The 26,342-nt window shown below is 54.2% G+C and overlaps 1 protein-coding gene across 1 annotated transcript in view; it reads left to right on the forward strand.

The window, feature by feature from the left end:
- Positions 1–4,133: 4,133 nt before the first annotated feature.
- VWCE (von Willebrand factor C and EGF domains) overlaps positions 4,134–26,342 on the forward strand; it is a 30,541-nt gene continuing 8,332 nt past the window's right edge. Inside the window, exons 1-14 of the mRNA XM_079928164.1 lie at positions 4,134–4,268; positions 7,315–7,409; positions 7,531–7,620; positions 7,953–8,081; positions 11,743–11,859; positions 14,414–14,530; positions 15,427–15,555; positions 17,225–17,667; positions 17,750–17,867; positions 19,073–19,155; positions 20,839–20,926; positions 22,688–22,773; positions 24,323–24,440; positions 25,037–25,122. Of these exons, the coding sequence (XP_079784290.1) occupies positions 4,159–4,268; positions 7,315–7,409; positions 7,531–7,620; positions 7,953–8,081; positions 11,743–11,859; positions 14,414–14,530; positions 15,427–15,555; positions 17,225–17,667; positions 17,750–17,867; positions 19,073–19,155; positions 20,839–20,926; positions 22,688–22,773; positions 24,323–24,440; positions 25,037–25,122 (1,809 nt within the window). The 5' untranslated portion in view covers positions 4,134–4,158. The remainder of the gene's footprint in view (positions 4,269–7,314; positions 7,410–7,530; positions 7,621–7,952; positions 8,082–11,742; positions 11,860–14,413; positions 14,531–15,426; positions 15,556–17,224; positions 17,668–17,749; positions 17,868–19,072; positions 19,156–20,838; positions 20,927–22,687; positions 22,774–24,322; positions 24,441–25,036; positions 25,123–26,342) is intronic.

Consider the following 26,342-nt stretch of genomic DNA (forward strand, 5'->3'; position numbering starts at 1 on the left):
CCTCACTATCTTTTTATTTAGGTTGGGGGTGTGGGGAGGTTGTGGGTAGCAGGGAGGAGGGGCGGGAGGGGTTCGTCGTCTTTGAAATGAGAGCTTCCTTTGCTTTCTTCTCTTGCCTCTGAGAGCTTTGGTCTGGAGGGCTGACCACCAGACAGTGGGCTGCTTGAGTAGAAAACCTGCAGATGGTGGATGATCTCCAAGCCACAGCCTTTTTGTCTCTGGGGAACTGCCTTCCTCAGAGGGAAGGAGGTGGGGAGACGTGAATTGGTGGTTAGTTTCTGAGTTTTACCTAATAAAGTAGAGTCTAAGAAGGATCCATTTGTTTCTGCTTTTCTTCCCCTGCTCGGCTCTCCAGCATCCCAGTCACTCTGTGCCCAGTTTACTGCAAGCTCCATTCCCTCCTTCACAGCCACTGCAGCAGTCCCTTGTCCTTGCTGCTGGAACGCTCCTTTCAAGTAGCGAACTATCGTCTGTACATCTCCTTTGTCAGGTGATCGCTCTTGGTGGGATCCCAAGGATGGTGGATGTCAGGTTTTTGAAATTCAGTGGTCTTTGGTTGCCCTTGACTCTGTAGTCATCGTTTGATTCCCAGGTGCCTGTGCTAGTAATGTGCGGGGCCTGGGGGTTGCTAGGCCTGCCTTTCCGTCATTTTACAGCCAGTTGTATATGGAACATTCAGCCAACTAGCCCCCCAGGCACTGCTCCTCACGCACTGCCCAGCTTCCTGTTGCCACAACGGGCTTTGGATTCTGATTTTATTTCTCCTGGTTTAATTGAGTAAACCTTTGGTGCCTTAGGTTTGAAAATACAGGAGAAGGGCACATTTGGGGTTCACCCTTCTATCCAGCACACAGAGCCTGTCTTCTTTCAGCTCAGTGGGTCAGAGTGTCTGGGCCCATATTTCCACCAGTGATCCAGTGGGAATAAAGGCTGCTCTGTCCCAACAGTGGAGCAGGGTTGATCCCAGGCATATTGGCTGGCTCCTTTAAGACCAGCCTTTGATACAGTGTCAGGAAAATTGTGGTTTCAAGTTCAAACTGTGGTTTTGAGAGATTCTAGCTTAAAAGGAAAAGAGCAAGGAAGCATCTCTGCTTTGGGGGTCTTCCGGAGTAAGTTTCCTTCCCTGGAAGCATTCCTTGTGTTTCTTTACGGTTCTTTTCCCCTTACTCTCCTGGGGTTTCTGAGGGTGGAGGATAAGGGTCTTAGGGGAAAAAATAATCATCTCTCAAAAACCACAGTTTGAACTTGAAACTCAACACTGTGATTTGAATTCTTCAAGTCATGGTTTGAATTGAAAAGGCTGCCCCCATGCCAGAGACCAGCTTTAGTGAGGCAGGCAAGCAACGGCCTCCAGATTGTGATGATTTAAAAAATGTAATCCTAGATGGGAGGATTGACTATAAGGTGCCAAGGTCAGAAAAACAGAATGTGGTGGGATTATGATTCTGATGCTTTTCAGTGGTCTGACCTGCAGCCACGGAGACCTGCTACGTTCAGTAGAAGGTTATTACTTAACCAGTGGCTTCAGTCTTGACTCTGGAAACTGGAGTCCTTGTAGTTTTTTGTTTCCTACAATCCTGGGTATATTCACTCCGGACTGAATTCCAGCAGTCCTTTGGAGACTGATGCTCGACTGCCACACTCCCACATCCCTCTTAAAACCATTAATCACCTCTCCCAGGGTGAAAGTTTGCCTTTGGAGCGTTGCTACAGCCAGCTGGAATGGCTCCTTTCCATGTAGGCGCTGATGAGCTCGCCTCACTCCAGGCCTCTGCACGAATGGACCTTTGGGAGAATAATAGAAACACTGACTCATCACATGACCATTTGGAAGGGTCACAAGCCAGAGGCCTTCTTTCTACAGCCAACAACAACTTGAATCCTCCGCCCTCGGTGGAGGGTCCCTATTGTAACTGAGAAGCCACAAGCCACAGAACTGGGGAGGAAACACTGAGGAACCAGTAAGTGCCCGAACTGGTCCTTGAAGATGAATGATACTAAGTGAGCGACTCTCAGGGTCCAAACTTTGAGAAGCCTCAAGGGCAAACAAACCAAAAGACAAGAAAAGCAGAAAATGGTGAAAACCAAACTAAAGACGCAAACGATGTGAGGAGCAAGGTGAATGCCGTAAGGTCAAAGAAATGGGAAATGAAAGAAATGTCAGGGGCTGTTGAGGAAGTTTCTTTCAAAATTCACTGGTAGGAATTTAGTCTTAAATGTCCTGAGCTCCTCCTGCTGAGGGTAGACGAGGATTTTCTTTAAGCACAAACTTGCATCTCAGTCATTGCAGCTGCCCACTGACCAATATGGAGCAAAGCCTGCCAGAGTTACAGGGATGAGCTATGGAGGGGTTGGGGCACCCTAAAGTAGTCGAGTTTAGAATGGAGAAAGCCGAGGTGTGCGGAAGTGTGAGAGAAGATGGCACAAGGAGTGCCAGGTGTGTAAAAGGAGCCTTGTCCCGTGTAAATGTGTTAAGAACTTGCGGGTAGCTTTTAGGGCCAGGAAGAATGGGCACTTATTTGGCATCGAGTGGTGGTCTAGGTAGGAATGATACGGGCAGTGGTGCGATAGATTTTGCGGGCTCAAGTGAAGGAAGGGCTTTGTTTATCCCTATTGAATAATTCAGGGCTAGATTTCTGACTCTGGACCTTGAAGGTGGGCATTGAAGTACTTTGTAAGTGACAGTGAGGAATGCAGTCTGAACGGCAGAGGGGGAAAGTGCACCTTTGGATGTTTGAGACAAAAAGGAAAGACGGCCTAAGGGTCCTTAGGACTCAGAATGGACATAAATATGGAAGTAGCATTCATCTCACGATACAGAGTATTTTGGCAACCTACTTGTTGAAAATGTGTTACTTACATGGGTCAAAACTAACAAGGTGAGATAACAGCCCTAAAGTGAACATCTGCAAAAACTCAACCACACAGGTTCAGGTAAGGAAATCGGCTTAGTAGCTTGTGTTTAATAACAAAAGACATGACAACAAAAAGCATCTGAGGCTTCCCTTTACTGTAAACTTTGTTATGAACTAACAGCATCATGGGGTTGCCAAAAAAGCCAGGTAATATTAGACTGTGTTGTTAGAAGTATGGCATCTGGAAGGAAGGAGGCAAGAGTCCAGACCACTGTTGGCACACCATGTTCATTTGTGGCCACCAGTGTTAAGGACTTTAGTGACAGGCTGAGGTACCCAGTGGGAACTGCAGAGGTAGAACCAAAGGAACTGGGAAGAAAAAACACTTCCTAACAAATGGAGTTACTCAAAATTGGATTGGGCTGCCTTTTGATAGGTCTTCGTCCCTGGAAGTGTTTAAGCCAAAGCTTGACTGATGGGGTCTGGGCGGCTAGGGAAGGTTCCTGCACAGAGCTGAAGGTAGGATTTAGTCAACCTTTCAGCTTTCTCCCAGCTGGATGGTCCTGATTTTCATCTGCCACCTGCTCACCACTTCCCTGCCTACCATTTCTGACTGTGACCTGAGGCAGCTGCAGAAGGGGACAAAGAGGAATCTGTGGGTTCAAGACTGTCTAGTGCCCCCTGACCAGGGAGCAGGTGGACCCACTGACCGGCGCACCCAGGGTTAGGGTGCAGACCTGTTGGCAGGCTGGGGGCCGGCCTAGAAGTGCTCAGCAGCGAAACGACCCAGCGTCCCACGTTGTACAACACAGTCATCTCGGGATCTACCTAGACCAGCAATGCCCGGGGCGCGCAGCCTCCTGCTCCAGCCTTGTTCCCGGAGTCTCTTTCCTCCCTGGGCCTCAGTCTGACGCCCATAGCCCTTCGCAGGAAGCCGACTCCCAAACCCGGGCCGGGGGTGTGGGCCGAGGACGAAACCCCGCCCCCAGGGGTCCCTGATCTTTGCCCCCGCCCCGGGCTCCGCGCCTCCCCTGATGGCCACCGGCAGGCGGGCGCCTTTGCCTTTTGTGTGTTTCGTTCCGAGGTGCCAGAGACCCCCCGCCCAGCCGTCCGCCGAGTCTCCTCGCGGCCCCGTGCCCCTCCTCTCGGAGTCCCCAGCCCCCCTGCTCGGCTCCGCGTGCCAGCTCGGGGCTCGCTGGTTCGCTCCCCGCGGCGCCAGGAGGAGGGGCGAGGGCCGGCAGCCCCCTCCCCCGCGCTCGGCGCCGGAGCCTAGCCGAGCCGGGGGGACCCGCCGCTGCCGGTCATGTGGGCCGGATTGCTCCTCCGGGCCGCCTGCGTCGCGCTCCTGCTGCCGGGGACCCCGGCCCGTGGCTACACCGGGAGGAAGACGCCCGGGCACTTCGGGGCCGAGAGGTAAGCGCCCCGCGCCCTTCCCCTGCCCCTCCGCGGGAGCGCTACCGGCGCGGTGCGGGGAGGCGCGGAGGGGCGTCCCGGAGCTGCGAATCGGGGCGCCCCCCTGGGCCACTGTCCGCGCGCGGGCGCAGCCCAGGAGGTCCGGACAAAGGGACAGCAGCTTGTGCTCTGGGCGGGTGCCCGTTCTGCGCCCCTGGCCGGGGCTGTCCTGATTGGGATCTGGCGGGGGGAACGGAGATCCAGGCGCTAGGTGAGCCGCACTGAGTCCCGTGGAGCCCCGATCCCTGGCGAAGGGACCCCGGGACGTGCAACCTGGTCTCCGGACTGGCTGGCTTTCGCTCCCGAACGTGCCCGTGGCTCTGCCTAGGCAGTGCCTGGCCTGCCCCGCGGCTCTGGCCGCTCTGAGGCTGGGGGCTTTCCCTGTGTACAGGCTCTGCGCACGCCGTGGACCTTGTAGCCGCCGGGGTCTCTTTGGGTTATGTTTCGGTTTCCGCCTGTGTGTGCGCGCGGGCGGGGGTTGGGTGTTTTGCCCCTTTGCTTTCCCGATTGATGTCGCCCTCCCCTAGCGTCTCCTCCCGGCGGAGGCCGGGCCGCCGCGGGCCGAGCGCGTGTGTGCGTGATGCTCCGAGCTAGGGAACACGGTGTCAGCGGGCGGCCTGGCCCGCGGCCACGGCCTCGGGGGCGCGCGGGGGGGCGGCCCCGCCAGGCTCGCAACTCGCACGTGTGTTCCGCAGCCACCGCCAGTTCCTGCTCAGATCGGCCCGGCTCCGCGGCGTGTCAGAGCCTTCCTGCCTGCCACCTGTCTCCCCGTCACCGCCCGCCCTAGGTTCCTTGGGGCGCTCTGGCGGGCGCTCGGCCCCTGCCCACCTGAGGGTGAGGCTCCACCAGCCTCCCGGGAATCCTTCCATCTGCCGCTTTGGTGGCACCCCTGTCCCTTTGAGAGCCCCATCAGAGGAGCAGGAGCTGCCGGCTTCTCCTTCCCAAGCTGCTGCCCTAATCGCTCCAGCGAGGGCAGCGGGTGAGACATCCCTGCTGCACCCCCCACCCACTTCCAGGGCCCCTTCTTCTGTGATGACTTCAGAGAGCGAAAAGGCTCTTGGAGGCTCCAGGGACAGTTTTCTGCAGACGTTTCTGTTTTGCCATGTGTCCTGAGTTTCTCTTTCTAGAATATTTGTCACTTTTGACACAGATTATTCTCCCGCAGAGCAGACTGGGTCTTTCCATTCACGTCCCAGTGCCTGCTGCCGTGCCTGGCACATCATGGGTGCTCTGTAGAACACAGTTGGGAAGGGTTTTCTTTTCTCTCTTTTTTTTTTTTTTTTTTTTTTGCGGTACGCGGACCTCTCACCGCTGTGGCCTCTCCCGCCGCGGAGAACAGGCTCCGGACGCACAGGCTCAGCGGCCATGGCTCACGAGCCCAGCCGCTCCGCGGCACGTGAGATCCTCCCAGACCGGGGCACGAACCCGCGTCCCCTGCATCGGCAGGCGGGACTCTCAACCACTGCGCCACCAGGGAAGCCCGGGTTTTCTTTTTTTTTTTAATTAATTAATTAATTTTTGGCTGCGTTGGGTCTTTGTTGCTGCGCGCGGGCTTTCTCTAGTTGTGGTGAGCGGGGGCTACTCTTCGTTGCGGTGCGCGGGCTTCTCACTGCGGTGGCTTCTCTTGTTGCAGAGCACTGGCTCAAGGTGCTTGGGCTTCAGTAGTTGTGGCACGCGGGCTCAGTAGTTGTGGCTTGCGGGCTCTAGAGCGCAGGCTCAGTAGTTGTGGCCCACAGGCTTGGTTGCTCCGTGGCATGTGGGATGTTCCCGGACCAGGGCTCGAACCCGTGTCCCCTGCATGGGCAGGTGGATTCTTAACCACTGTGCCACCACGGAAGTCCCTGGGAAGGGTTTTCTTTTCCCTATTCTTTTGCAGCAGGATTCCCAGTTCAAACCAGGCTGGACTTCATCATCCTCTGCCCATCCCATCCCAGAACCAGTTCTAGTCATCGTCTCTGTCCCCCTCCAGGCCCGTGGACATGCAGCTCCTGTCTAGAACATTCCTCCATTCTCACCGGCTGCTCCTACTCTCTCTCCAGCCTCAGCCTAGGAAACCTCCCCTGAGCTCCTTGGGCCTCCATAGCCTGTAATGTTCTGGCACTTGTCCTGCTATGTTGTTATACCTGGTTCCTTGTCCGCCCCTTGAAGGTGGGGAAAGTGGCTTGTTCACGGCTGGACTGCCTCACCCAGCCTCGAGCACACTGGATTCCCCTTCACTCCTTTGGGCAGCTCACTGATGCCCCCTCCCCCATCCCAGAGATGTCACCTGGGGAATGACTTCTCTCCAGTTCCCCCTTTTTCTTTACTGTTGGCTTCCCTTCTCAACCTTTCCCTCAACAGCCATTTATTAAGCACCTATGATGTGCCAGGCGCTGCCCTTGCTGCAGAAAAGTTGAAGAAAAAAGATGAAGCCTTTTTTGAAGAAAAAAGATGAAGCCCCTGTCCTCAGGGAGTGGTAGGGGAGCCAGGCAATGAACAAATCAACAAACTAATAAGTAATTTAATGTCCCAGGAAGCAAGTGTTATGAAGCAGTATAAAGCAAGGTACGGGTGGACAAGTAGGGCCTCTCTGAGAAGGTGACATAAGCAGAGAGACCTTTTACAGGAGTGGGGGAGCTGTGTGTGTCTGGGGAAGAACGTTCCTGACAGAGGGGACTGCAAGTGCAAAGGCCCTGAGGTAGCCATCCCTGCGGCTCTTCATCCACTGCGGTCTTCTATCCTCAGCTCTTAGACCCTCTTTGCTCTGTGTCCACGTGGCAGGCATCTGTAGGAGACTAGTGTCTGTTCTCTTATACCTTTGTCTTTGTCCTGCCTCCAGAAGGGACTGACTGTCTGAGTCATTTTTCTATGGAAACTTCCCATTGTCCTCCCGAGGAGTGGGGGGTGGAGGAGGTCTCCAGAACTGTTTGTTGACTGACATACTGACTGGCTGGGAGGCTTTCACTGCCCAGTAGATGAATCCTCCCCTTGGTACAGAATGTGGAAGGTGCTCTCTCCTCTCTTGCAGACGCCGGCTGGGCCCCCACGTCTGCCTCTCGGGGTTCGGGAGTGGCTGCTGCCCTGGCTGGGCGCCCTCCATGGGCAGTGGACACTGCACCCTTCGTAAGTGCCTGTCCCCATGCCCCAAACATCCTCCACAGCAGGGCGCTCATTCCCTGGGCTTGCCTGAGGGACAGATTGGGGGCCCCAGTCCCCAATCCCTCACCTGTCTTTATCCTCTCAGCCCTCTGCTCCTTTGGCTGCGGGAGTGGCATCTGCATCGCTCCCAATGTCTGCTCCTGCCAGGATGGAGAGCAAGGGCCCACCTGCCCAGGTAACTGGGGGCGGGCAATGGCTGATGGGAAGAACTCTATTTACACTGAGAATGTGCCAGGCACTGGGCAGTTGTGCCCTAGCATATATCATTTTCAAACAACCCTATTAGGTAGGCATTCTCATTCCCATTTTATAGATGATGAAACTGAGGCACAGAAGCTAGTGTCTCGCCCAGGGTTACACGGCCAGTAAGTGGCAGAGCTGAATTTAAACTCAGGCCTGTTTGCCTCCAGAGCCCCCTTCCCAGCAGAATTTAGGAGGAGCCGGGGAAGGCGGGGGCGGCTGGGACTGTGAAGTGGCGCATGCTCACAGGTGCGGTGCCTGTTTCAGAAGCCCATGGACCCTGTGGGGAGTACGGCTGTGACCTCACCTGTAACCATGGTGGCTGTCAGGAGGTGGCCCGAGTGTGTCCCGTGGGCTTCTCGATGACAGAGACAGCTATCGGCATCAGGTGTACCGGTGAGAGGCGTGGGAGCAGCGGGGAGGGGGCAGGCGGGAATGAGGTCCCTTCCCTGTCCTCCCAGGACGGTCTCCGGAGAGATGCCAGAGCAAAGCTGAGCCACGAGCAGCTCTGAAGTTTAAGAGTGAGCAGGCAGGCAGGCAAACACAAGAAATATGCCCCTTCTGCTATCTCACAAATACTTATTGAGCACACCTCGTGGACCGGGGACTGAGCTGGGGCTGGGGTTACGAGGGCAGTCCCTGCTCTTATGTTGCTTCAGAATGTGAGGCAGGGAGGCAAGTAAGGACAATGACAGTCCCCCCCATAATGGGGCCATCACCTGTGGAGTGCACAGTGCCAGGGCCCACAGGGGCACAGGGAACCGGACTGGAGGTGGGCATGACCGCAGAAAGCCTCCCTCAGGAAAGTGACATTTGAAAGATGAGCCGAGAGAAACTCAGTAGTTATTTTGTAAAAGTATTATTGGTTCAGCATTTAAAAAATTCCCTGTGCACAGTCTGTTACTGTCCCCAGAGGCAGCCACCGTGACCAGTTTCTTACCTATCTTTCCGGAGAGCTTGAAAGCCTTTTTTAATTTTTTTAATTTGTATTTTTTAAAAGTAACCTTTCTTCCCCTGAATATAAAAGTAAAAAATAACTTCTTTTGGAACATCTGGAAAGTAAAAGAAGGGTAGAAAGGTGAAAATAAACCTGTCCCAGAAGTCCCTACCCAGAGATACTTGTTAGAAAATGAAGTTATTTTTTTTCCCTGCCCTGTCCCCTGGGTGTGTAGGTGTTTGTGAGAGTGTATGACTGTGGGTGTATGTGTGTCAGGCGTGCCCATCTGTCTGTTTTATAAAATTGGGATCATACCTTATCTATAGTTTTCGTTCATTATTTTTCTCGCTTAACTTTGTCTTGCGAGTAGGAAATAGTCCTTATAGCATCATTTTTTTTTCAGATAAAATATTATAGGTTTATTTAAAACTTAATTCTCACCTTGAGCATGCAAAATACAAACTCCACAAAATGTTCACTTTTTTACTTTATCGTTTACAAATATGCAAAATAGATGTTTGCTTAAATTTATATTACGTATTTATTAAGGCAAGGAACTGTATAGAAAAAAACATTTGTTCTGCTTAAGCACACTTGGGAATAAACCATCGTACAAATTATTGCACATCTGAAACCACAGTGCCTAACAGACTGTCTGCATAAAAAGGTTAAAGTAAACCGTGTGTATTTACCTGACTTAGGTCATAAATGTAGATCGGAGGACAAAAATAGATTCTCCTTGTCAAAGTGTGCAGCAGTTTGAGAACTTTGGCCTCATTTGGTACCTTTAGAACCAAGACTCACCGAGCACCATCGTGTAGGCTATTAAAACACATTTTCTGTACCTGAATTTCTTCCTCTTCTTCTAAGATCGTAATAATGGCATTTAGAAGGCAAAGAGAATACAAGGTGATCTATATGCTTATATTGCATCGAAACAATTCAAGGGATTCTGGTCTTCCCTCCCCCCAGTTCAGGGATCTAATTTATACCCTGATATCCACAACTTCCAGTCACCCCCTTGGCGTTTTGTAAGTCCAAGAATATATATTCAAGTTGGATTTAGAATTGGAATGATAGAAGATCCAGTCACAGACCCCATCTGTTCTTTGTCATTTGGTTGCCTCATGTCTCCTGATTATCCATTCACAAGTTGACTTGTTGGGAACTTGACCATTATTGTAGTGCTTTCCAGCTGGGTTCCTCCCCTCACCGGGAAGACAGTGTGAAAGGTAAAAACTTCTGAATTCTCGTCTGCCAGTGTGGGTCATATCCACTGTTTGGGGATTTTAAAGTGCCTCTTCATGTGTAAGGCGAGGTGGTCTGACCTCGAAAATGCCCGGTCGCACTAATGGCACTGGAAGGGGCGGTGCCCAGTGTGTTTGCCGTAGTGCCTGGTCAGTTCATCTGAGCGGGCAGATTTCCACCCACGGCTGTCCCAGTCACAGTGGTAAGGTTTCTCACCTGTGTGGGTTCGCAGGTGTGCCTTGAAATGAGAACTTTTCCGGGGCCACGACCTTCTCCTCCTCTTTGGCTTGGGCTCCTCCAGCATGCAGGAACTGGGTGGCATGAGCTCTCGGTGATGGAGCGGTGGGACCTGCGGCTGGATCTGGTCGGGCAGGAAGGGAGGGTAGTTGGGCCCGGGGTGGGGATGGAAGCCCGGGGGTAGTGGCAGGGCAGGATGACAGTCCCTGCTGCTCAGCATACAACATCATTTTGAACGGCTGCAGATGTAGTTGCTATAATCTAAGTACCCAGTTCTGTGCTATCCATCCTTAGCTTGTCTGCAGTGTTTCACTGCTACAAATAATGCTGCGAGAAAGAGGCTTCTTGTCAGCCCCTCTGACTATTCCCAGAAAGAGAACTATTGGGTCAAGGGTCCCGTGAAGGAGTTTTGGTGCTCGCCCCCCCCGCCCCGCACCCCTTCCAGAAGGTTGAAGTACTTTCCAGACACACTTCTCATTGCAGAGGCAAACTGGACCAAGGAAAAGCCAGAGACCAATGTCAAAGCAAGTGCAGGGAAGTGGGGCCCTGGCCACCATCACAAGGGGCCCAGTGGGATCGGGTGAATCAAGGTGGGCTTCTTAGAAGCGGTGGGTGTGGTCCCAAAGGTACCTGCTGTGGGAAGAGCAAGAAAGAATGGAGGTGACCAGCAGGCATGGGGGCCAGGGGGTGGGAGGGAGGCTCGAGTGGGCAGAGTAGACTGGAGTGGGCGGAGCTGACCTCGTAGGTCCTCATGGTTCTGAGATAGGAAGGGCTGCCTTGAAGCCGGGCTGGGGAGATCTGTCTCCCAGCCCCCTCCCCCCTCAGGCCTGAACCTCCCTAAAGCACTACTTGGATCCAGTCACCCCACCCCGGGCAGAAGCTTCGGGACTCCTTTGCGCTCTATCGCTGAGCCTTTACCCACCACCTCTCCAGCTCGGCCTCACGCTGCCCCGGCGGGAACCTGAGCTTCAGCCAGCCTGGGCTCCCGGCGGTCCCTGTGCTTCCCGGAAGCTTCTCGGACACTCTGCGCTCTATGGGCCCCCCTCCTGATGCCTCCTGGTCCTCTCAGCCCACCTCCCTTCCAGCACACACCTGCCGTGGCCGGGCGGTCCCTGGTAGGGCGCATACCGCCGGCCGCACGCCGGCCTCTCGTGGGTGTGTGTCGTGGTTGTGTGTTGTGGCTCCTACGTTCTCAGGCTGCAGCCATCTGGAGAGTCAACACTGTGCCTTAGTGACATTTGTGTCCTCGGCAGCCCCCTTCCAGGTCTGCTGCACGCAGGCGGTGCTCAATAAGCATTTAAGGGAATTTAACCAGCCTTCCTGCCCATTCCCCCTGCCCTTTTGGGGTTGCCCTGCAGGTGGGACCACTGGAAACAGTTCTGTCTCAGCCAGCCTCTCCGTTGTCTGTTCTGCGTGGGTCAAAAAGAGACCTGGCCCTTCGGCCTCTTCTTTCTGGGGGCATCCCTAAAGCTGTATGACTTACCCGGTGCCTTCTTTCTTCCTGGGGTGGGGGTGGGTTCCACCCTGCTGAGGGCAGGCCCCGTGTGGGCACAGGGTCCTCGTGGGGTGCATATTCTCCCCACACCCGAACCACGTTCAGCGTGAGCTATGCAAGAGTGTTTCCTCGCTCCCCAGACATCGATGAATGTTTAAGCTCCTCTTGTGAGGGCCACTGCGTGAACACGGAAGGCGGGTTCGTGTGCGAGTGTGGGCCGGGCATGCAGCTGTCTGCTGACCGCCACAGCTGCCAAGGTGAGTGGCTCTGGAAGGGGTAATGATGGTGCCGTCGCCACCGCCGCTAGGCTCTGGTGCTGACCTCACGGCCCTGCCAGGCCCAACGCGTGTTCTCCAGGCATGATTGCGTTTCAGCTTCACCACAGTGCTCTGAGGGGGATGCTGTTCTCATCCTCACTTCCTGGATGAGGCTTGCCCAAGGCCGTTCTGTCAGTGGGGGCAGAAGGAGTCGGCTTGCATGCGGGCGCGTCTGATGCCAGGGCCTTTGCTCTGGACCACGACTCAGTAGAAACTGCTGCTGCCATCACTGTAGGGTAGGGGGGTGGTGGGGGTGAGGGAGAGGCCGAGACTAACCAGAAGGAGGAGGCCACTGAGCTGGAGGAAGTCTGAGGGGGCGGGTGACACGTCCCGGGGGCTCTGTGGGAGAGCCGTGCTGCGACAGAGTCACCTCAGCCACCTGCCGGGGTGCTGGGCCGGCCTCTGGAGACACACAGCCAAGAAGAAAACATCCTGCCCCCCAGCGACCTCCCCACTCCCCCCACCCCCGGTCTGGTGGGAGGGGAAGAACAATGCGGTTGGGTCGAGGGGCTAAGTGCTGTGGGAACCCAGGGGAGAGAAGGAATCTTTTCTCCTAAGTGAACAGGATGAGCGAGACCTTTTAAAATAATGACTCATTCCTTAAAAATGATTTTTATTTACAGAAATTATGTCAGGAAACATTCTCTCTTTAACAATGCAGCTAAGACAGAAGCTCCCCTTGACACTGTGGTATCATTTTCTGGGTGTTTGAAATTTTCATAAATTATTTTAAAAGTTTTTTTTTTTTTCTTCGATACGCGGGCCTCTCACTGTTGTGGCCTCTCCTGTTGTGGAGCACAGGCTCCGGACGCGCAGGCTCAGCGGCCATGGCTCACGGGCCCAGCCGCTCCGCGGCATGTGGGATCCTCCCGGACCGGGGCACAAGCCCGTGTCCCCTGCATCGGCAGGTGGACTCTCAACCACTGTGCCACGAGGGAAGCTCTTTAAAAGTTTTAAAAGTCATGGCCCTAGCCCCAGGCCATCTCTCCCACGCCCAACCTCTATGCTCCCTAGAGAATAGCCCTGGTGTCTTAGTATCTGCTTGGGCTGCTATAACAAAATAGCACAAACTGGGTGGCTTAAACAACAAAAATGTATTCTCACAGTTCTGGAGGCTGGGAAGTACAAGATCACAGTGTTGGCCCACTCAGTTACTGGTGAGGGCTCTCTTCCTGCCTTGCAGACAGCTACCTTCTCTTTGTGTCCTCACAAGGCAGAGAGAGAGCAAGCTCTCTCATGGCTCTTCTTCTAAGGGCAGTAATCCCATCGTGAGAGCCCCACCCTCCAGACCTCATCCAAACCTAATTATGTCCCAAAGGCCCCATCTCCTAATATCATCACATTGGGGGTTAGGGCTTCCATTTATGAATTTGGAAGGAACGCAGTTCATCCATAGCAGTTAGTTATCAATCTGATGAGTGCCCTGCCTGCCTCTCCCCAGTATGTGTACGTACACACATGAGCACTTACAGAGAGATGACGATAAGAGATGGGTGGCTTACAGTTGTTGAACTCCTGTATTCCTGGCACCATGCTAAGCATTTAACATGCATTTTCTCAATTTTGTCCTCAAAATTGTCCTATGAAGTTGGTACTGTTTATTTCCATTTTCCTGGTAGGAATACTGAGGCTTAAAGAAGTTAACTTTCTCAAGATCACATTAGGGCTTCAATGTGAACCCAGCCATTCTTCTGCCTGCTTTTTTCCCTTCAACAATCTGTCATGAAAATCTCTTCACATCAGGGTCAATAGACTTGCTTTATCCTTTTCAGCTACTACCTGGTACTTCGCAGTGCAGATATCCCGTAGTTTACTAACTCTTCTCTTACTGATGAGCATGCAGATCATTTCCAGCTTTTTCCCAATTTCAAACAATGGCTTGGGGAAGCTTTGACAGAGGAGGTAGTATAGAAGCTGAGTTTTGAGGTATGAGTAGGAGTTTTCCAGCCAGACAAGATGGGAAGGTATTCCAAGCAGATAGGAGAACATGGGCAAAGGGGGAGGGCCACAAGAGCATGGTGCCTTTGGAAGATGGCAAGAATTTGGGCCAGAGTAAAGGTGAGGGGCAAGGAGAGAGGTGGGAAAGGCAGCCCAGGACTTGTGGTGCTGCATTGGTGCTTGTGGGAGCCTTGGAGGGAGTTTAAGCAGAAAGTGGCCTGATCAGAGGTGCCCTTTGGTCAGAACATTCTGGGGGCTCTGTAGAGGGTGGCTTGGGAGGAGCACAGGAGGGGCAGAGAGACACACAAGGCTGTTGTTATCCTCTAGGCCAGAGACAAAGCCCGGGGCATCTGGGCTAGGGTATGGCAGTGAGGGTGGAGAGAAGTGGGCTGGTCCAGGGAGGACTTAGGAGTTGATAGACTGAATGTGGGTGGTGAGAAGGAGAGGGGTTACGAGTCGGGTAGGAGATAGTGATGAGAGAGGTAGGTAGAGAGGACCACCTATTTCCAAAACTCCACGGGGAAATGAGCTCCAGCTGTGTCCTGTTCCCTTCCAGACACTGATGAATGCCTTGGGACCCCCTGCCAGCAGAGATGTAAAAACAGCATTGGCAGCTACAGGTGTTCCTGTAGAACTGGCTTCCATCTGCACGGCAACCGGCACTCCTGTGTAGGTAAGGCAGGGGACCCTGTTGTCTTCACACTTAGGCTGCCAATCAGGAAGACGGACAGGGCGAGCCCAGGGACAGGGAAAGGTCAACAGTCTGGACCTCCTGGTTCCCTGGAGCCGGCAAGCGCTTGAGCCTTTGCTCAGAGCCTGCCTTTCCCTGGGATTGGCGTGGCTCCTAATGGAAGACCCCGTCTCGGACTTTTCCTGGCCACATGCCACCTTCATCCTGTTATGTTCCTCTTCCACCCTCTCCCAGATACACCCCAAGGATTCCTCTCTGCTCACCCATTTTCTTGGCTGCCTTAGCTCCCCTTGGTAAATAAAGCACGTTATGTCTTGGTTCCTCTGGTTTAGATGGAGACCCCTGTTTTCTCAGCCCATTGCAGAAATTTCCAGAAAGGGATTGGCATGTTTGGCTTGAGCTTGGCTCATGGGTTGAAGATGGGATCCCATGGGCCTGAAAAAAGACCTTGTTCTAGCAGAGTTGGGTGTTTGTCCTGGAGCCTGCCCTGAGCAGTATGGTGATTTTTTGAGACTCTTTTTTCAGAAGGGCCCGTAGCACCTGATGCCCAGCAGTGGGTTGGTGTAAGGTTTGGAGGTGAGATTCCCAGTGGGGCCCATCCCCACCAGCCAGCACTTAATCATGGCTGCACAGTGCTGGGGTATGAGTCACTGGTGCATTCATTAAATGCCTGCTGGATGTATGAACCTTCCAAGGAGACTAGTGCTAGACTTCAGCCCCATTCCCAGACATCTGAGTCACACTGGCACCCTGGGGCAGGGAAGGGCCCCATAAGAACATGGCAGGGAGACTCCCTCAGCCTTTTGGGGTAAGGGATGGGGGAAGAAGGACTCGGTAGCCCCGATAAGGCAGCCGTCGGTAGCGAGGCTCTCCCGCAGATGTAAACGAGTGTCGGAGGCCACTGGAGAGGCGAGTCTGTCACCATTCTTGCCATAACACCGTGGGCAGCTTCCTGTGCACCTGCCGACCTGGCTTCAGGCTCCGAGCTGACCGAGTGTCGTGTGAAGGTGAGCGCTGGGCCCCGCCACCCGGCGCTGGGCCCCGCCTCCGGGCCCCAGGCCCCACCCTCCCGGACCGGGCCCCCTTCCTTCCCCCTGAATTTTTTTTCAGTTCATCTCGTTTGTTATTTCCAACATCCCCCTTTCATCCTTTCTGTCTCCTTCCACTTCTTTACCCATTCTTTTTTTTTTTTTTTTTGCGGTATGCGGGCCTCTCACTGTTGTGGCCTCTCCCGTTGCGGAGCACAGGCTCCGGACGTGCAGGCTCAGCGGCCATGGCTCACGGGCCCAGCCGCTCCGCGGCATGTGGGATCTTCCCGGACCGGGGCACGAACCCGTGTCCCCTGCCATCGGCAGGCGGACTCTCAACCACTGCGCCACCAGGGAAGCCCTCTTTATCCATTCTTTTATTTTCCTTTCACTGTTTTGCCAGCCCTACTGTTTCCCCCCAAATAGTAAAAGGAAAAAAAAAAAAAACCACCAAAAAACAATGATAGAGGAGCCTGTGACATAGGAGTCCCAGTAACCCGGGCTCACGGGGACACTTTGGACAGTGTGGTGTCAGATCTCTGCCATGATTTAACAGCGTGCCTGTAATCGTCCATGTAATGTGTCAGTACCGAAGGCATTCTTTCTAATCCAGGGCCAGTTTTCCATCGTGTAATCGCCCGTGATGGTCTGAGCTCAGCCACCCCGTTTCCCCCTCCCAGCCCAACCAGTTTTCTCCCCGTCTCACTCTGATTTGTGACTCTCTTCCTTTTTCCTATCTCTCACCCTTGCCCCTCATCTGCCTCCTTCGCCGCCGTCTTGTTTTTTTTTTTTTTCTTTTTTTTTTTCGGTACGCGGGCCTCTCACTGTTGCGACCCCTCCCGTTGCGGAGCACAGGCTCCGGACACGCAGGCTCAGCGGCCATGGCTCACGGGCCCAGCTGCTCCGCGGCATGTGGGATCTTCCCGGACCGGGGCACGAAGCCGTGTCCCCTGCATCGGCAGGCGGACTCTCAACCACTGCGCCACCAGGGAAGCCCCGCCCCCTCTCTCTCTCTCTTTCTATCTTTCAGACTGTTGGGCAGCTGCTGTCCATCTGCAGGGAATATGTGCACTGTTCCTACGTGTGTGTGTGTTTGAGTGTGTGTGTGTGTCTCAGGGGAGGCATCCTCTTGGAAGCTGGCCTGTCTGCCATGGGCCCAGAGAGGACCCTGGGCCCTTCCTCCCCCTGAGCCTCTGCATCTCCTCCTGGGAAGCCACAGCTGGATGGGAGAGTAAGGGACACACTCCTGACTTGTCAGGAGTAGGGAAGGGTCACTCCCAGGTCGGATCCCTGAGGGCTTAGAGAAGGTCTGCGTGGTTCAGGAAAACCCGAGTCTCCTTTGCGGCCAGCGAGGAAGGGAAGGGAGAAGACTCTGATTTCGCTGCATATGAAGCAGCTGGACCTCCCGCATCGCCAGCGTGTGACTTCGGGCTGCTCGTGGTACTTTTTCATCAATCTTCTCCCCTGATCTTCACCGCAGCCCCATTAGTTTGAGGTTGAACTGGTGGTATTAGATCTATCATGTTGTTGAAGAAACTGGCCCAGACACGTTCAGTGACTTGTGGTGGTAGGCCTGAGTCTACGCCCCTCGAATCTCGCCTCCTGCCCCTGCTGCCTCCCTGCAGACACCTCTGTGTTTCCGTTTCAGCTTTCCCCAAAGCCGTGCTGGCCCCATCTGCCATCCTGCAGCCCCTGCAGCACCCCCCTAAGATGCTACTGCTGCTTCCAGAGGCAGGCCGGCCCGCCCTCTCCCCAGGGCACAGCCCTCCTTCTGGGGCTCCAGGGCCCCCAACTGGAGTCAGGACCACACGACTGCCATCTCCCACACCTGCACTACCCACGTCCTCTGCTTCTGCCCTGACGCAGCTGCTGTCTGCCCCAATGGCCACCCCAGTGCCTAGTCCCTCTCCGTTGGGGACCCTCAGACCTCCCTCACGAATCCAGGAGAAGGTGGTGGTGACCCCTTCCTTGCCCAGGGGCCCTGAGGCCACACAGCTGGCACCAGGGCCCTCTGCCTGTTGGCACCTGGGAGCCATGCATGAGTCCGGGAGCCGCTGGACAGAGCCTGGCTGTTCCCAGTGCTGGTGCGAGGTGGGTGTGAGGGGTCCCCCGGGCTTCCCTGGTCTGGTGTCTGGGGCGTTGTGGTGGCTGGAACTCCAGTTTCTGCTTCTAGGATGGGGAGGTGACCTGTGAAAAGGTGACGTGTGAAGCTGCTTGTTCTCACCCGATTCCCTCCGGAGATGGGGGATGCTGTCCATTGTGTACAGGTGGGAGCTGGTCTGGGGAAGGCTGTGAGTTTCTCACATGGTACTGCCTCTTCCCTTTCCTAGCCTTTCTGCAGCTGAAAGGCTGTTCTCCAACTTCCGTGTGTCACCTGAAGGGTGATCCCTGGGCCTAGCCCCCAGAGCTTCTGATTTAGCAGGTGCTGGGTAAGGCCCGGGAATTTGCATTTCTAACAAGTTCCCAGGTGATGTTGACGCTGCTGCTTCAGGGACCACACTTTGAGAACCACTGGTCTGTGCTCTCAAGGGGAACTTTTGACCTTCCGGGGATCCTTTTGGAGCTTCGTTCTTTCATTTATTCCTTCATTCAGCAAGTTTCTCCAGACCCACTCTGCAGTCCCCTCCCCTGCCCCTGTCCCCCTCCTACTGCAGGAGGAGTAATCGTTTATAAATTCTACCCCTGTTCTGATTCCCTCCCACAATCTGCTGACAATTTTTCATTTGCTTCCCATTGCTGTTAGGATAAAGACCTCAAGTCTTACCAAGTCCTTCAGCAGAGCTCCTTAACACTCACCCTGCACGTGAATCGCTGGGAATCCTGTTAAAATGCAGATTCTCATTCAGTAGATGTGGGGAGGGGCCTGAGCGGCTACATTTCTATGAAGCTCCTGGTGGTAAGGTGTTGAGGTTGCTGCACTTTAAGCAGCAGTGAAAAAAATCTTCCTAAGGGTTAAAATGAAAATGCAATTTGCTGATTTTCTTAATGATAATTGTGATTTTTTACTGTGTCCCTACTGTGTACTAAGCCCTGAGTGTAAATTGCTGTGTACATTACATCTGAGGTTGTGCATCCTTCCAAGTCCCCTGCAGGGCATGTGGTGGTATTTCCATTTTACAGTAAAGACGGCTGAGTCCCAGAGAGGTTGAGTGACACATCCAGGTCCAAAGCCACTCATGTGACAGGCCAGGTTTGGAACCTGGGGCTGTCTGGCTGCCTTTCCTGCCTTATGGCAATAAAATGCCATGCTTTCAACACAGTTCTGGGTTTATCAGACATAAATGGGACCCTCCCAGGGCACCCTGTGTGGGTGTCTCCTGTAGTTCTTCAGGGGTCTTGGGACCACACCGTTCTGAGTACCTAGATCTGTCACTCCTGGGGCATCCGAGCCAGTGAGAGAAGGTTCCAGGTACATTATGCCTGGAAAAGTAATGAGACCTCAAGCTTCCTCTACTTTAAGAGGTCTGATGTCTCCACTCCTGTTTGTCTTTCAAAGGCTGTTTTCACAGTGGCGTCATCCGGGCTGAAGGGGACGTGTTTTCACCTCCCAACCAGAACTGCACTGTCTGTGTCTGTCTGGTGAGCATCACAAGATCCCTGAAGCCTCGTGGGTGTTTTCTTAACCTTTGGGGGTTTTAGAGGAAGGGGGAAAGACCGGATGTTAAAGGTGAGCTCGTTGAATGGAGGGAGAGTTCTCAGGTTGTGGATTTTGGTCGCAAGCTGTGGAATTTAAAAGCGTGGGGGATGGGAAACCCGTAGTGTGTGGAGTCAGGGAGGTTTTGCTGAGCAGAAAAGAGCCAACGTGCAAACAGGGTCCATCTGTCTAGGAAGGGGAGGGGATGCAACTCCCTCGGAAACTTCCTACCAGGGAGGCCGTTTTTCTCTCCAGGCAAAATATTTGCCGGCACAATAAAGGTAGCGGCGTTGGGAGGGAGAAGGCTCATTACCAGACTCAGCTTGTTAAGAGTATTTTGCTTGAGGCAAATTCACTCCTCCAAGAATAGTTATTAAGTTCCTACCGTGTGCCAGACCCAGCCAGAGGCTGTCCCTTGGATTGCATCGTGAGCACCCAGTGCATACCAGGCAGGGGCTTGGTATTTTCCATCTAGTTCCTCCCCCGAGGCTCCTGGTGGCTCTTCTGGGTTGGCTTTACAGTCCCCATTCTACAGGTGAAAAGACTGAGGCTGGGAGGTGGCAGAGCTGGGATTTGAGCCGTGGCCTTCCTGCATCCAAAGCCCAGGCTCTGCCCACCAACCCTCACTGCCTCTCATCTTTAAAAGCAGCCCTGGTCTGGCAGTGACGGCGGAAGCTGCAATGTAAAGGGGCGGGGGCACGTAGATCGCTACCGCCACCATTACTGAGCCCTTCCTGTGCGCCACACTTGTGAAGTGGCCAGGCGTTTTCCTGCCTGATCACATTTCACTCAATCCTCAGCAACCCCAGCAGAGGTGCCCTTTCCAGCTCATCTCACAGATAGGGAGACGGAGGCTCAGAGAGGTGACATACTCTGCCCAAAGTCACACGACTTGGAGGGGCAGACCCTGGACCTCAGGTCTGGCTGACTCCAAAGCCGGGGGCTTTTTTGTCTTAACTTCAATTTTTAAAAATTGAGTTTTAAATTTAACTCCTTGGCCAGTATTAGTCACTTGGTTCAAAACTCAGATGCACGGTAAGGTGTCTCTGGTGGAGGAACCTCTGTTCTCCACTTCTCAGCATCCTTCCGGAGCTTCTGTATGCCATGGGAGGGAATGCCATGGTGGGGGCAATGCCATGGGGGGCAGTGCCATGGGAGGCTAGGCTCGTCCATTTTCACGAGGAAGGCAGCGTGCTCTGCTGTCTGGTCTGCTCCTCGTCTTGGAAAGGGGGATGTTGGAAACTACACCATAATACATCCTGGTACTGGGCCCCAGCACCGTATCCTTGTGTGACCATGGTGGCATTTAAAGGTCTTGGATGGCTTCCCTTTTATTTTTTTTTTTTAATATTTATTTATTTGGCTGCACCGGGTCTTACTTGTGGCATGCGGGAACTTCGTTGTGGCATGCGGGATGTAGCCCTGACCAGGGATCGAACTGGGGCCCCCTGCATTGGGAGTGTGGAGTCTTAACCACTGGACCACCAGGGAAGTCCCAGGATAGCTTCCTTTAGGAGGCTTTCATGTGGGACAGGAATCCTGAGGGTGGTGTGAAATAGGGAACAAGCTGGTTCTGTTGGGCCTGACGGTCTACCCTCCCCCACCTGCACCACCTCTCACCTCCTCAGGCTGGAAATGTGTCCTGCATCTCCCCCGAGTGTCCTCCCGGCCTCTGTCAGGCCTCCCTGAAGTCGGATTGCTGTACTTGTGTGCCAGGTAAGGGACTCTTTGTGGGGAGAGGACAGGGTGAATTTAGCTTTTTTGTAAAAAATGACGGGGGTGGAGCGGTGTCTTTCGAGTATGTTTTTTTTGGGGGGGTGGTGAGTGGAGGAGAGAGGAAGGAGATTGATTTCTGCTTTAGAAACTCAGATCAAATGAAGCATTTCAAAGTGCCCGTTTTAATTGAGCACCTACTGTGTGCACAGTGGTTTGGATGCTAGATTGGGCTCACGGCCCAGCCTGCCCCCTGCTGGGGTTGGTGCCTTTAACACAGACAGGAAGGGGTTTGGGTCCACCCTTGGCGTGGCTCTGTCCCGAGACTGGGAGGGTGTCTCCCCTGCCCCACTAATGAGTTAGTCTTTTGTTAAAATGTGGTTCTCTTTCCTGAGATGACCTCATGGCCGTCACTGCTGGCTCTGGGCCGTTGTTCTGTGGGGCCCTTGCCAGTCCTGATCTCATTGAATCTGTGTGGTGCAGCCCTGAGGGAGTACTATTCATAGCCCCATTTTATAGATGAGGAAACTGAGGCTCAGAGAGGTCATCACTGTCCAAAGACACACCAGTGAGTAAAGGAGCAGAGCTTGAACTCAAGCTTACCTGATTTCAAAGCTAGTGTTCTTATTAAATACTATTTTTCCCTTGACTTTTGAATGCTATTTTAATTTTATTTATTTATTTATTTTTGCCACGCTGCACGGCATGTGAGATCTTAGTTCCCCGACCAGGGATTGAACCTGCGCCCATGCATTGGAAGCGCAGAGTCTTAACCACTGGACCACCAGGGAAGTCCCGAATGTTATATTAGTTTTAGTTAAAACATTTTTTGAACAGGCAATATACTCCCTGTGAGGTAGTAATTGTTAATTCCATTCTACAGATGAGAAAACTGAGGCTTAGGAGAGTTTAAGTATCTTGCCCGTAGTGAGTTGTGTGGCTGGGATTTGAACCCAGTGCCCTCTGATTAAAGCTAGGTGGGCCCCGGCAGGTTTTTTTTTTTTTTTTTTTTTTTTTGTGGTACGCGGGCCTCTCACTGTTGTGGCCTCTCCCGTTGCGGAGCACAGGCTCCGGACGCACAGGCTCAGCGGCCATGGCTCACGGGCCCAGCTGCTCCGCAGCATGTGGGATCCTCCCGGACCGGGGCACGAACCCGTGTCCCCTGCATCGGCAGGTGGACTCTCAACCAGTGCGTCACCAGGGAAGCCCCCGGCAGGTTTTTAAGGTTGTTTTTACCAGCAGGGATGGGGGAATCTTCAGATGAGAGGCTCTCACTGAATCCTCCCTGCCTCCAGGGGCTGGCAGCATTCCCAGACCTTCCTGTAGGTGTCTGGGGCCATCTTTTCTCATTTCTTCTTTTCTCTTACTCTTTAGTTATTCCGGGCTTCCCATCCTTCTTGGTTAAGGACCTTATTTTGCATGTGGTTCATTCTCTGTCAGTTTTTTTTTTTTTTTTTTGGCCGCACCGTTAGGCATGTGGGATCTTAGTTCCCTGAGCAGGGATTGAACCCGTTCCCCCTGCATTGGGAGCTCAGAGTCTTAACCACTGGATGGCCAGAGAAGTCCCTCTCTGTCAATTTTTAACTACTGGTGTACCTTTAGGTGAGGGTTTGGAGGGGAGCAGCGATTGGGCTCTTGGGTGTGGGTGTGCCATGGAGTATTGTGGGGGTGTGTTTTCTTCCCAGAGACCCCCCCACCCATTTGCTCCCCCTTTTCTTTAGCTGCCCAAAGACCTTGAGCTGCCTCTTCCTTTCTCCTCCGCAGTGAGATGCTATTTCCATGGCCAGTGGTATGCAGACGGGGCTGTGTTCAGTGGTGGTGGTGACGAGTGTACCACCTGTGTCTGCCAGGTAGGGGGCTGAGTGGGTGGGTGCTGGGGAGGGGCAGGGCACACGACACTCTCAGGATGCCTTGACCAGGAGAAGAGGAGCTGCCATGCAGCAAAAGGGAAACTGAGGCGAGAAAGAGACTAAAGGGGCCTTAGCATTCACCAAGGCCTTCCCGCAGTCTCCTTGAAGTTCGTCCTTCAGCATTGCTATTTATAGAGCACCTACTGTGTGCCTGGGACAATGCTGGGTGCTGGGGACGCAGTCGAGCACAAGACAGCCCCAGCCCCCTCTGTCAGGGGCCCACAGCTAGGTGGGCAATGGACAGGGGAGCGGGGCTCTTAACCAGACTGTGGGCTTCAGGGAAGCCTACTTGGAGGGAGGGATGCTAAGCTGAGACCTGAAGGATAACTAGGACAGCCCGGTGAGGAGCTGAGACAGGTGTGCCCGGCAGAAGGCACTGCGTGAACAGAAGGCGGGAGGCGGGAGAGAGCAGGGCATGTTCTAAGGCCTGGGGGTGTGCATTCCGGCTGGAGCCCGGGCCGCGAGAGGGACTGGAAATGCGGCTGAGGCGGGGATCCTGTTTGGGCTGAGTTCCAAGAACAGGGCCTGGGGTGGGCTTCTCGCGTAAGTGGTTTTCTGAAGGAGTGCTCGCGGGAGAGACTGGCTGGGGAAGCAGGTCAGGCAGGGGGAGGGGCCACGAGAAGGGGGTCTCGGGCTGATGCCACGGGGAGCTCTGGAGCGTGAGTGGCACCGCAGAGGTGGGTGTGTCCAGAGGCCAGGGAGCTGGGCTCTTCTGCCCCCAGCATCAGGTGGTTGTAGGTACTTCCTTGCTCCCTGGGGAGTGGGGGTGAACAAACCATCCAGGCGCCTGGAGGACGTGACCTTCATCAGCCAAGGGGCCGTGCTTAGGGGAGGGGGTCTGCGAGGGGACGGCGACAGCCTGTGCGTCAGTCTCAGTCGTGAAGGGCTTTGCCAGCCAGGCAGAGGGTTTGGACTTGGCGAGCTGCCCAGGATTTGAAGTGGTGGAGTGTTGTGATCGGACTGGTGCCTGAGAAAGTTCTCTGGCTGCAGGTGAGAGTGGATTGGAGTGACAGCAGAAAGCTATTGCAGAGGTGAGAGGAAGAGGTTCTGGAGGCTTAAGCTAGGGCAGCCGGGGACCCAGCAGCCATGCAGCTGCTGTATTCCTGGGACCCTCTCCCAGACTCACCCCAGCCCCCAGGGAAGGACTCACCGTTCCTTCCACTCTTGCTCCCTGGAGATCTGTCACTTTTTTTTTTTTTTTTTTTTTTTTGCTGTACGCGGGCCTCTCACTGTTGTGGCCTCTCCCGTTGCGGAGCACAGGCTCTGGACGCTCAGGCTCAGCGGCCATGGCTCACGGGCCCAGCTGCTCCGCGGCACGTGGGATCTTCCCGGACCGGGGCACGAACCTGTGTCCCCTGCATTGGCCGGCGGACTCTCAACCACTGCGCCACCAGGGAAGCCCGAGATCTGTCACTTTTAGGGGGATGATGGCAGCCTGCCAGCCTCCTCTTTGGCTCTCACTGGTTTGTGCCCCCTGGCTCTCTTCCAGAACGGGGAGGTGGAATGTTCCTTCACGCCATGTCCAGAACTGGATTGCCCCCGTGAGGAGTGGTGGCTGGGCCCTGGGCAGTGCTGCTTCACCTGCAGGGAACCCGCACCCATGACAGGTGAGGCCGCTTAGCCCTGCATCCCAGGCTGTACCCAACACAGGCCTGGATGCCCGAGCCGGGGGAGGCTGAGCTTCTCCCGCTGAGACTGTGTGTGTGCGTGTGAGTGCTCTCTGTGTGTGTTGTGTGTGTCTGTGTGTGTGCTTTAAGTTTGTATGTGAGTGACATCTGTGTGTGAGCTTGTGTACATGTGTCTGCGTGTTTGTGTGTGAGTGGTGTCTGTGTGTGTGTTTTTGAGTGTGTGTGTCCGTGTGTTTTTGTTGTGTGTCTGTTGTATCTGTGTGCGTGTGTCTGTGTGGGAGTGGTTTCTGTGTGTGTGAATGGCTGTGTTTGTGGGTGTGTGTGGACATGGACGTTTGTGTGAGCGTGCCTGTGTGTACCAGGCTCTTGTTAGGCAGGAAAACTCACTAACTGAGGGAGCCAGGCGGCAGCAGCAGGCAGCTCTGGGCCCAGTGGGTGGCTGCGTGGACTCAGTGTGAGTGAGCAGAGGTGTCTGTCTGTCCTTGCTGGGTGGCGCTGTAGGTCCCGCGGGCATTCAGGACCCTCCTCGGCACTTCTGCCCACTCGTCCTTTCTCCCCCGCTGTCCCCTGGCCAGGCTGCTCTCTGGACGACAACGGGGTTGAGTTTCCGGTCGGACAGATCTGGTCTCCCGGTGACCCCTGTGAGTTATGCATCTGCCAGGTGAATGACAACCTGCGCGCCTTCAGCTGCTTCCCCCGCCCTTCCCCGTCCCGGGCCGGGCATCCCTGCCCCTGCAGAAGCGGGGCCACCTCAGGCCTGTCCCAGTCTCGCTTCCATGCTATCACATCCCGTTTTTACAGAAGGGGCTGGGATCCAGGTTCTTCTGTCCTCGGTAGATTTTCAGGATGACAGAGCTTGGCAGTCTGTCTGTCGTAAGAGTGCTGTGTGACCCACTGTGCATGTGCGGGGAGCTGCTGGCCTAAGGAGCTGGAAATAGGATTCCCAGGAGCAGGTTTTCGCGGGGCACGGATAACAGAGGGAGCTGGGCAGCCCGAGGCCTAGTAGTTAAGGCCTTTTCCGTGAAATCGCGAGGCTTCCTCCATTAATGTGAGTCACGTGACCTCACCTCTTCGGAAGCGGGTGAGGGTGCGTGAGTTTTGAGAGTCAGATTGACAGACACGCAAACACAGCTATTTACCAAGAAACGTGATCGTTTTAGCTCATGTTTAAGTACGGTCGGCTTTCCTTTCTGCTTCAAGAGAGCTTTTAGTCGCTTGAGCTTAGAGCTTTATTTCTCAAAATGAGGTTCCTGCACTGGCTGTGTCGTTGGCGTCACCAGGGGAGCCTAGGTAGAACCTCAAGGCTGCCCAGGGCTCGGACGCAGAATCTGCATTTTAATCCCCCGGTGACTCGCGTGCACATGAGCGCGTGAGAAGCGCGCCCTTCAAGTCCCTTTGATGCACCATTTGTTAAAAAAGCCTTAGACCCTTAGAAAACTTGGAAACGTTTCATTGGAATCGGAGTGGGGAGCAGAGTACATCCGCTGCCCTTTTTCTCCTTCAGGACTGATCTAGGGCACTCACATTACAAGGAAATAACACAAAACTCCAGCTTCTTACGAAAAAAAAAAAGAAACTGGATATGGCGCTTTCATCTTCTGAAAGACATTTCCGGTGGAATAGCTTTCTATAAAAATAGGATTGTATTGAACTCCATAGATTTGGGGTGAGCCAGGGTTTCAGGGAAACTCTGAGAAGAGTTTGGATGAGGTTGTGGTGCAGCCTTGGCTGCTGCGGGGAAGGGACGGGAAGCCGAGGAGACCAAAACCCCAGCTCTGGGATATGGGGAGGCTTTTCTCTGGAAGGCTCACACCCCCTTTCCCAAGTAGCCAGTCCTCTTTGGGGGGACCCCTGCCGCTTCCCAGCTGCATCATGACGCCT

This window comes from Stenella coeruleoalba (genome assembly GCF_951394435.1).
Source record: "Stenella coeruleoalba genome assembly, chromosome: 8".
Lineage (NCBI taxonomy): Eukaryota > Metazoa > Chordata > Mammalia > Artiodactyla > Delphinidae > Stenella > Stenella coeruleoalba.